This window comes from Engraulis encrasicolus, chromosome 6 (genome assembly GCF_034702125.1).
Source record: "Engraulis encrasicolus isolate BLACKSEA-1 chromosome 6, IST_EnEncr_1.0, whole genome shotgun sequence".
In the NCBI taxonomy this organism is placed as follows: domain Eukaryota; kingdom Metazoa; phylum Chordata; class Actinopteri; order Clupeiformes; family Engraulidae; genus Engraulis; species Engraulis encrasicolus.
The window spans coordinates 38868369-38879586 of NC_085862.1; the positions used below are offsets into that span (position 1 = coordinate 38868369).

General features: G+C 41.5%; 1 protein-coding gene and 1 long non-coding RNA gene across 7 annotated transcripts in view; one reads left to right on the forward strand and one right to left on the reverse strand.

The window, feature by feature from the left end:
* nfic (nuclear factor I/C) overlaps positions 1-5652 on the reverse strand; it is a 177998-nt gene extending 172346 nt beyond the window's left edge. For 3 of the 6 annotated variants that reach the window (XM_063201555.1, XM_063201558.1, XM_063201556.1), the window contains exon 1: positions 2456-5088. In XM_063201555.1, coding sequence (XP_063057625.1) covers positions 2456-2485 — 30 coding nt within the window. In that variant the 5' untranslated portion in view covers positions 2486-5088. The other 3 variants (XM_063201554.1, XM_063201553.1, XM_063201557.1) reach the window with 3 other exon arrangements.
* Positions 5246-10741, forward strand: LOC134451251 (uncharacterized). Its single transcript, XR_010035214.1, has 2 exons — positions 5246-5333; positions 9795-10741. It is a non-coding gene; the product is annotated as an uncharacterized LOC134451251 (long non-coding RNA).
* The last annotated feature ends 477 nt before the right edge of the window (positions 10742-11218 follow it).

Genomic DNA, 11218 nt, shown 5'->3' on the forward strand with positions numbered 1-11218 from the left:
AGCTGTGCTGCCTTGCTAGCACTGCCAAGCAGCAAGCCAGCTAGCCGAGTGACCCACGCCAAGTCCGCCTGTCTGGATCAACCCTCAGAGCCTGTCCAAAGTATCACACACACACACACACACCAGAGCAAAAATTAGACAGCAATAGCCAGAGTGTACACAGGTGCGGGCTTGGTTTAAGAAAAGAGAGGGAACGATCAAAGAGAAAGATAACGAGAGAGAAAGAGAGAGAGAGAGAGAGAGAGAGAGAGAGAGAGAGAGAGAGAGGGAGAGAGAGAAAGCGAGAGTTTTACTGTAAGTGCCCTGAAAGTTAGATACTGAAAGCCGACCACGGCTGTGCTGTGCCAGAGTGCCAGCTTTATACCGAGCGCAGCACATTGTTTCAACTTACTGTTCCAAGAAGCAATCTTATATTCATTCAGTTCTGTTTTTTTCCCCTTAAAACATAGGGACAGAATCCTTATTGTGGGGCCAATTAAATGTTTTGATTGCCTCTCTTGTCTCGCAGAGCTGCGGACCGAAGTTTTATGAGTCCTCAGAATATTCTCAGTTCGTGAAAAAGTTTCCCTGCAGCTGAATGCACAGGCACACAGTGGTCAAAAAGAAATATAATATTTGCATGAAAGAGCTGAATGCAGACTTCACATGAAGACCCTATCCTATTGAACACCCAGTTCAGAATCCGTGGAAAACTATTGATATGGTGGAGATGGTAAGTTCAGGACTTTTTTAGGATGTGCATGTTAAAGGGGATTTTTTTTTTTTTGTTCCATGCATCTTCGGCATGAATGAAAATCAAATATCTAAAAACTTCAAGGCGGCTTTTTGTCCCCACCTTCTGGGTCTTTTATCAAGAGCAATGGATTGAAATGAATACAACGCAAAGAATCTGTATCCGTCAGCAAACTTGGAAATTAAATAGTGATCAGCACTGCAATAAATTAAACTTTATATTCAGAAGGCCGCAATATTTCTACGCTGCGTGCTAGAAATAAAAACAGATGGGCCTCTGTTGATTTCACAATGTAATCTGACATCCAAAAGCCATGTAATGCAGTCATTTTTTATATTGCATGAAACGGTAAAAGGCAGTAATTCATTGTCCTGAAAATATATTTCAAAATGTGAAAGTCAAGTAATTGGCAACCATTCATTTTAGATATAGGAACACTATTTTTAGCATATGCACTGAAATTAATCTTCAAAAGGATCAACTGGGCTTTGTCTTAAAAACATTTTCTTTGACTTTATTTGTTTGAATTATCCCAGGTATAAAATGCATTATATCAAGTAACTCAAACAGGCACTGAGGGACAGAGAGAGAGGTAGAGGGTAAAAGTGCTCTCTGCAACACTGGCCGTCTATTCTGAGAGCCCAGTCCAGCACAGCAGTCACGTCGATGTAAAATATCACCTCATTTTTCATGTCCATATGCTGTACTGTAAGCCGCAAGTGCCTCTCACTGACCTTAAAAAACCCCTTTTGTCCTTATTTCAATTCTGCAAGTAGGAAGATGAGCCAAGGCATTCAAGAGACATTTTCAGCATGTGTATACCACAGATGACTACCATACCAAAACTATTAGAATGACAGTACATTTTGGAATCAGGCTTTACAAGTTACTCCTCACAAAAATGCAGAAATAAGACGTGGCTTGAAGGAAACTGTTCATATTTCATATTTAACATCCATTAATAGTCAGAGTTGAACATGCAGCTCTAAATGAGAAGGCAAGTCAAGAAAACCTTACACAGTCAAAAGAGGCATACTTTTCCATAGGCTATAAGTAATTCATGAAGTCAACTTCAGTTTCCCACCCACTTACAATTTATTAAGAGCAACTTTGAGCAGCAAATGCCTTCTTTTGAAACAAAAATAGGTGACCACATAAATATATTCTTTGTATAACTTGTTTATTTAAATATATATTATATCCCTCAAAATGAGTCATATTTTAATAAAGGGAGGGCAATATCTCAACACCAACTAAAAGCTTGGTTATTGAAACAAATAATGCACAAAATAGCACATTTATTTTTTTCTTAATTTATGACATGGCACATATAGGTGTCAGAACAAACTGGTTACAGTAAAGCTGAATTTTAAGCCATTTTAAAACTTTGTTATAAACTTTCCCCTAATAGTTTGATCCTCCTCGCATGTCAAATTGGCATTTCTAATGTGTTCAAGGAAAAGTAAAATACTGATATACAACATAATTTCATAACCAATTAGTTCAGTCACCTCTACTGGATATCACATAAAACAAGTGCGCTAATGCCAGACTCGAGTTAGCAGTGTCCCGAAAGAGTATTCCAGCGCGCATCCCGCCCTTTTCTAAACTGAAATCTGCGTCGACCATCACATTAGCCACGTTCTCCCTCACTCCCGCTCAGACACACACGCGCGCACACGGACAGGGCTCTTGCGCTGAAGGAGAAAAAAAGTATTTTACCTGAGTTAGACAGAGGGGTGAATACATCATGGTGAGAAGAAGCGTTCTTGGCAAGTGGCAAAGAGAGAGAAGTTAGTGGATCATTTTTCACTGATCACTTTCATCATCACCATCATCATCAACTCCACCATCGCCACCTCCAGTTTACGTCCGTTAAAATATCTGCCCTCGGAAAATAACGTGCCGCCAGAAAAAGTCAGCTGCAGAAATTGAGGAATGTGAAACAAAAAAGTTTGTATAAAAATTCTGAAAGCTCGACAATGTGGAGGGTCGATTAATCTGTTCCATTTAGGAAATGTGGGGAGTAAGAATCAAAGAATGAGAAAATGAAAAAGAGGGAGGAATGAAATGACGTTATGAAAATAGCCCATCCCAAAAAAAGAACTTAAAGAAGCAGTAACCCTAATATTGTCTTTCCAACTGTATGCGCATATACTCCACGACACCAACGACTCCAAATCCCCATTCGCTGTAGCCGAGCTTCAGGTACGACGTCTGAAAGTTTGATTTAGAAGAGAAGTAGCAACCGACTTTCTCTCCTCCAGGCACTTGCGCACTGAAACTCCCACCCCTCTATCTTTGATCCCAGCATGATCCGCGACAGTAACGTCAGCGCGGGTTGCGCGTATTCCGAACAAATTTACTACAATTTAGCCTACATACTGTTACAAACTAGCGGCAAGGGTTATTGAGGACACCGCGTCACAGTGAAGGCATGAATACCCTCATTCATGCATACAGCAGAACATGCAAGGCAAAACATAACGTCATCACAAAAAAAAACCAAGCGCATGGACTATATCGTGTCAGATAAGGAAAGCGAGCGATAAGTAACAGGCACGAAGCAGTAATGCTTTTATACATAAGCAAAGGAGTGCAATTTATGTTAAAAATTGAGCACCTGCTCCGTGCCGAAGCAGAAAGTATAGGTTACACGCTCATGTCAAATTCCAATAATGTCCTAAATGTAGTCTCCAAGCCATTTCACAGCAGAAGATGCAGACAGGCAAAACAATGACAAGACAACGGCACGGTTGTGGTCCACTAGGGACTTCGTTTTACTGTAAAACCAACCCAATACAAGGGAAGAAAACCAGGAACCCCACGTCTGTGTGTTTCACTTTTGCATTAGGCTACTTCGCAAACTCATAGCCGTAGCCTTAATCATGTCAAAAACAAGAGCATAATAAACGGTGTCAACTCAACATCGCTTAACATGCAACACTAAATAGCCAGTAGCCTACTGTCGATGAAAAGCTATTGCAACCAACACAAGTACCCCCATTTAAACATTTGAAGTCTGAAACAGAATATGCTATTTGTTACAGAAAACTATGCTACTTTTATGGTGGGCTTTATTTGAAAGAGGCAATGGATTATTCCATACAGACAGAATGCATAGCCTAGTTGATGTGACCTGGAGAGCAGAATGCACATAGCCTACAATAAATGTCAATTTGCGGGCACTGAGCACCCTATGAAGTTTCTGTTCAGATAATTGGATTCTTCAGGATACTTCATCACGAGTAGTTTATATCCCACACGATTTAGTTTAACACATTTGAGCACGGCAGTCGTTTTTTCATGCTTCCTTGAAGCCTTGCTATTTACGCATAATCCAAAGTAGGCTGCAAAGGGTATGACGAGTGCCTTTCAACATTATGAAGCTCTCTGAATAAAGTTCAATGTAGATTGAATTGTATTAAATGTCTGAACTAGACGAATAATGTCCTCCAAAGTCGGCACAAAACACTTTCTATTTAACACTAAGCCGTGCGTCACAGGTCAAATAATCGATGATCTGACAATTTTAGTAGCCCATCAAAGAATACAACTTAAGTATCAATGTGCACTGCTAACGTCATCACAAATACAAACAATTGCTAGGTGTTATTGCACTGCAGCTGCAAGTCATAGTTTGGTAACTGAATGTGATCCTGGAAAATGAAGTGCTTTCACAATCAATGGGGAGAAACGTATTGGGTGAGTTAACACTTCCAAAAAACTTTTTTGCAATTTTAATAAATATTTACAGAAATAAGTTGTGGCAGTGCCTTCCGTGGAACGCGTATTGCTGTTTTATAAACAGACCAAGACGCTGAGTGCGCTTTCAAAGTGCTCAGATTAAATCCGCACTCACGGTTGTATAACAACGGTACTCTGACAAAGACTACTTCCAGGGACGGAGCGCCTCTGTCGGCGTGTGGTTCAAATTCAAGCCGGAGCGCCTGCGGCTCCGGCTGCGGCCATTTTCTGCTGAACAAACTCTACCGGGCACTACAGCGCATTAGCCTTGAACTTCAACTTGGCCGTCGCAGTCCTGGTGGTTAACACACATCTGTGCCGCACTGCTCAAGCTGGCAAAGGCAAATAACTTTCACTGAAGGACAAACGCCAAAAAACGCAAGCTATCTGAATCATTACGCCTCTTTATAACGTAAATACATGCCTGCATCTGTAGCCTTTCCCACAGACCTTCCTCTTGGCCGAAAACCAACAAGAAAAGAGTTACTGCCTTAAGAAGAGGAAGGAGAGAAATACCGAATACTATTCGAATCTGCTGGGCTACGATTCAACCTGTCCTCTCGTTTCCCCTGAAACTGCGTGATATTTGTGAAAAAAAATGTCTTGCTAACCTACCATTTGGAAGCGAAACTGCCGAGCCTCCCAGAAAAAAGTTATAGCTTTTGAGGCTTCTGCAACACTGCAGTTCAACGCCTGGTCATCCCGTCGATGCGTTGTTATTATTCCATATCCATGTATCTTCGCAAAGATGTAATCCCTGCTCTTCGAATAGGGAGAATAGCCCGGACGGAGATCACAGAAACGTCCCACGACAACTCTGCAGCTTCAATCCGATCCGACTCCCCGTCACAAGGTACAAGAAGACAAAATGTAGCCTAGGCTTTATTACAATATACGTACGCTTTCGAGCAGAGCAGGTGAGACTCTAAATAGTGCACTGGTTGGTGATGTCTCGTGTTGTACAGTTGCCGGTTGTATATCTTGGGATAATACTCAGCCTGCGATCTCATTGCTTTGCACCACTGTACATAAGAGCAAGATGTCCTTGTGTTTATGATCGTATCAGTGGCTCGTCTGTGCTTTTTTCTCATGAGTAGCAATACAGACGGCCCGTGTAGATGGGCTCCTCGCCTCGGACATCTTACAGACGCGGAGGCAATTGATGATACACGGAGGTGGTGTGTGTGTGTGTGTGTGTGTGTGTGTGTGTGTGTGTGTGTGTGTGTGTGTGTGTGTGTGTGTGTGTGTGTGTGTGTGTCAGACTGGAGTACAAGTATGACACAGGTTTTTTTTATTATTATTTTAAATAATGTAAAGAAAGTGACTGGTGACTACGGTATGTAGGCTACTATAAGTAAAATGACCCATGTGTAACATGAAGTTGTTGCTAAGCTATCTTTGGTGTTGTTCTGAATAAAATGACATAGTTACATTATGCCTCAATTAAGGAAGGTGAATGCGTTCTGTCTTTCTATACCCCTGCCCTCTCCCCAGTTCGCGGAGGTATGGGGTGGTTGGCATATGGCTATAAGCAGCAAGTGAGTCAGGTGGAAAATGGGTGGCAGCGCAAAAGAATGACAAGAGATCAGTCCTGTCCTTTTGCATATATATATATAGATATATATATCTATATATATATAAAATCCTTAATGTTCCTATATGCTATTTGCTACAAAGTATTTCCAATCAAGAGGATAGGGCCTACACCTTGATAATACATTCTTTAGGCCTTTCTGTGAGTGGGCTTTCACTTTTCAATTCAAAGTCATTTGAAATGTCCAAAAGTCAGTGTATGAGTGCAACCACCAAGAAGGCAATGGCAATCCATTGAAAAATGATATTTCGAAGTGAAGTAGTAAATATTATGTTGCTCATTGATGAAATGTCTAATAATAGTTTGCCGCTTTTGTGCCGCTGTTGTTGCTTCAGTGGATTTAGGACGCTAATAGAATGTCCATGCAGCATATTTCCATTTTTTTTATTCCTGCTCAAGGTTCTAGTCAAACCACGGAGGTTTTACAGGACTTTGGATACAATGCAGGGGAACTGAAAGGAAAACGTGTGCCAAGTGCCAAGCGCCGTGACCAATCAAATCGATGTTCCTGTTTGTAATAATTGAAGAAATCGTGTTAAGTTTGCGTGCGCAATTTTATTTGGACCATGTTAAATATTAATTGTCTGCATCTTTCAGGCTCAGTGGTCTGAGAAACAATAAAGTGGTGGCATTGAGGCCGACACAACATGCAGTGGGCCTTGCTGGGCCTAAATAGACTTTTATACGATTGTAAGTTTAGTGCGTAATAGACGACCATTTGTTGGAGCAAATACTTGCATTGAAAACCGACCGATGTTCCCCACATATAATACTTTGGTTATATTGTTTGTGGAGTAATATGACAAAACATTTGAAGCCATATTTTGTCATTGGCATAGGCTGCCACATATTGGGAGGGCATGTGCCATTAGGTCTATGTCTACACTTTGAATTGGTTTACATGACCAATATGCCATTTTTATATTATTCAGACAAGTGCCATTCAGCACCTAAACCCATATTTACCTAAACCCATATCCGATAACCAAAATGTTTTTTGTGACTGGATTGGACTGAATTATGTTGTCTGTGAAAGTCTGTGAATTACCTCACATCAAATAAATTACTTTTTAAAATCATTTTCTGTTAAATAAGTCATTTTCTACTTTTATTCTCCTCTTGTTTTTCCGAATTAACCAAACGAGCTTCAATCAACAGGCGAACAAGAAAAGGTCAACTCATTATACGTGAAGCTATGTTTCTTGTCATTTATCTTAACCTCAAAATATTTTATTATATCTTAAGTATTAATATTTCCCTAATTTCACCTGGTTTGTATGTCTTTCGTTCAACTGCCAACTATTCCTGTGAAATTTGCGTTTCGCAGTAATACGCCCATCAGCTTGTGTACATTTATCCAACCACCTGTTGTGAGACTTTAGTGGGCAGAATAAACAATGTCCCCTTGTAACCACGCTTAATTAATTAACTGTAAGAGGTTTATATAGCCTAGAGAACAAATTTACACTCAGTAAACAAGTTGGAAAAAAACTGTGGGAGGCTGTAAACAAAATTGGTGAAGGATTATCATTTGATCGACATTGCGTTAAACGCCCGTTGAGAACAAGAATTGCATAGCCTATTCACTGTAAGTTGCTTATAGTTTGCAAGATGTTACGGGTGTTAAAGGAAATAGGCCTACAAAATAATTTGCAAGGTTAAGCTATCGAAGTTGCACATTGCTTGTTATTAATGGGCCTACTTCCACATCAAAAGAGTGAGCTATGATATTATACATTATAAAATAGCCTATGAACAATAATTCATGTAAAGTAGACTTACAAAAATAGATTTGAGTTTTGCTTTTCCACTAAGATTTTATCAGAGTGAAGTGACTTGCATAGTGAGTGAGTTTAAATGAGATGTTTCATTTGTAATTAAGACATATTTTTATCGGCTTTTAGCATGCACAGCAGGTCAAGTCACAGTTTTTTTTGTAGATTAACTGTTGAGAAACTATGATCTCTTAAAAGGCAAAGTATATTGAAGAGCCATAAATTTGAAACCTTAACGCAATGCCAGTGATAACACACGGTCCATTACCACCATATTTAAAACATATTTCATGAAATGAAAATAAATCAACTGCAAGTAAAAACCCTGAATTTTTTATGTCCAGATTATTTTCCCTCTTCCTCAAAAGGGCTTTATTTACTGTAGCAGCAGAATCATTTCTAGAGTTTGATGTTTTCCAGAGTGTTGGTGACTGAGTAACTAAGCGATGTGGCAGGCTGGCAGTGGCAGGCAGGCTGGGCTTGCCCTTGCTGTGCTGTATCGGTGCCAGTGCCCTGGCTAGGACTAGTGCCCTAGCCTCCTCGCTCAGCTGCTGAGGGGCTCATAGTGACGAACTGCTACTGCCTGCCTGCCTCACACACAAGCCGAAAGCAGAGCAGGGAGACAGCACCCTACTACTGTCAAGCCCTGCAGCCAAGGGGGCGCTTCATGGACAGGTCCATGGGACAAATAGGAAACTTCCATCACACACACACACACACACACACACGCACGAACACACACACACACACAATCTTCCTCTATTTTTCACACCATCCGGCTCATTCCTTGCCGTCTCTCCAGCGCCAGCAGTGTTACTGTACAGTGAGTTCCAGGCTGCCATGTGCTGCTGCTGCTGTGGCTGCTGCTAGGGCCAGAGGGATGTGGGATCTCATCTCATCCTCCCCCTGGTTGGGCCTTCCCTCTCTGGCTGCCAAACAGGCTGTAGGCTACAGCCCAGAGACTGCCTGCAGGTAGTGCACAGTACAGTAGTGTGGTGTGGTGTGCATGCCGCGACTCTGCTCTGTGTGTGTGACTCATCCAGAGCTGGGGTTGGGGATGGACCAGCTCTGCCGTGGCATGCCGTGTGTGTGTGTGTGTGTGTGTGTGTGTGTGTGTGTGTGTGTGTGTGTGTGTGTGTGTGTGTGTGTGTGTGTGTGAGAGAGATAGAGAGAGAGAGAAAGAATGTGTGTGTGTGTGTCTGTGTGTGTGTGTCAGAGAGAGAGAGAGAGAGAGAGAGAGAGAGAGGGAGAGTGTGTGTCTTGCACGTGTGTGTGTGTGTGTGTGTGTGTGTGTGTGTGTGTGTGTGTGTGTGTGTGTGTGTGTGTGTGTGTCTGTGTGTGTGTGTCAGAGAGAGAGAGAGATAGAGAGAGAGAGAAAGAATGTGTGTGTGTGTGTGTGTGTGTGTCAGAGAGAGAGAGAGAGAGAGAGAGAGAGAGGGAGAGTGTGTGTCTTGCACGTGTGTGTGTGTGTGTGTGTGTGTGTGTGTGTGTGTGTGTGTGTGTGTCTGTGTGTGTGTCTGTGTGTGTGAGTGTGCGCGCGCATGCGATAGAGCCATGCCTTGCCACAGAGCAGTTCAACACTCACAAGCTCTCTGGGCACAAAGAGAAAGGAAAGAAACCAAAAACTTCCAGAGAGGGAAAAAATCTAAAATGAAGCCTCAATCTTCTTCGCACACAACTTTGAGACAGCCTGCACTGGTTGCAATCTCTCTCTTCCTTTCTCTCCTTATTGCTCTCTCTCTCTTTCTGTCTCTCCTTCTCTCTGATCACTTTCTCAACGCTGCAATGCACAAGGCTTTGGGGGAGAAAAAAATTATGGAATGTGTTGAGCTTTTTTTCCCTCTTAAATTTCGTTACACTCTGGGCACACTTCAAAAACTGGTTCACTGCAGCCCTGCTCACCGCGTTGCAGAACGAATGCTGACGCTGTTTTTTTATTTTACAGGCTGCACACTGTGCAAACAGTGACACAAGGTATGGCCATAGACAGGAAGGAAGCGGGGGATTGGACAGAACAATGCCCATACGTGCTCCAGAAGAAGAAGAAGGCACCCATGAAAAAGAAGAAGAGGGGGAAAAAAACTAGTTCAATGCAAACACAGCTGAAAGAGAGCTGGCCGTGTCCACATGTCCTCCCTATATAGACTGATTAAACTGATGGAGAGAGCGGGTTTGGCCGAGCACACAATTGGCTGGGAATCATCCAAAGTTTGTCTTGCAAAACAAGTCAAATGCGCAAAAGTAAACTTGCAGGAAAGGGCACAAGGAATGTAGCATGCATATACTTTTGATTTGACAAAAGTGTAGCATACAGTACGCATATACTTTTGATTTTTAAAAATAATGTATTTAATTCCGTATCAATGTTGTTTATTAAGAAGGACAGTGCCAGTTTTACAGCACTGGATTTGTTGAGCTGAAATGGTTTATGATTCTTTAGATGTAAATAGATCGTACATCCATACTTGAATGAAGAATATTATATTTTCATTGTTTACTGAAATATTTCATAATGAGCCCTGTGTGTAGTTGCGTGCCAGATTTCCAAGCCTTGGCTCATGTTTATTGGTAAAGAGAGAGAGAGAGCTACAGTACTCCATGCCAATAACCTCGGGCATATTTTTTTAAACATGCACAGAACAAGGTCTCCTCTAGGGGGCAGTGTTATTGTTCACACCGGTCCTGAAGTCTGTTCCAACTGCATGGACTTCAACCCTGTGTTGCACCTAGCCGTTGAAGTCAGATTTATTTAAATTTTGTGGAAATGCTTAACTTCAAGATTATTATTTTTGTGATAAAATGCAAATGCATAAAACAGGATAAAAATGTAATGTTTCATAAATCATTAAAGAGACGCTAAATAAACAGCTGATTTGCAGCAATGTCAACAGACTATTTGCACTTTCTCCCATTTCTTTTGTCATGGGACAAGCCTGAGACTCAAATAACTTTTTTCTTGTGCTTAGATTAAAAAATGGGATTTTGAAGATAAACGCTCAAGTCCTGAAACACCCTCCCCGAGGATCTCTTGAAATGTTGTCGTAAGCACTTTACAGCCAAAAGTGCAGCGCGTAGCCAACTTTTTGATGTCCTCTATCTGCCATGGACATATGCTGAGTATACACACTAAATCCTACTGAGTGTGGCAGTCAGGCCTCCTGTGCTGATGGACCTTGTGTGATATGGCTACATCTGGGATGGGAATGGGTTCATATTTATTTTTATGGTTATCAAGCATGGCATCACATAAACATGCATAAAATTGCAATGCAGTTGAATAGAAATATTTACATTGCATGGTTTTGTGATGAAGTACACTGCTGTGTTTTTGTTGATAGACCAAAAGTAGGCCCACTGAAGTATAAAGTA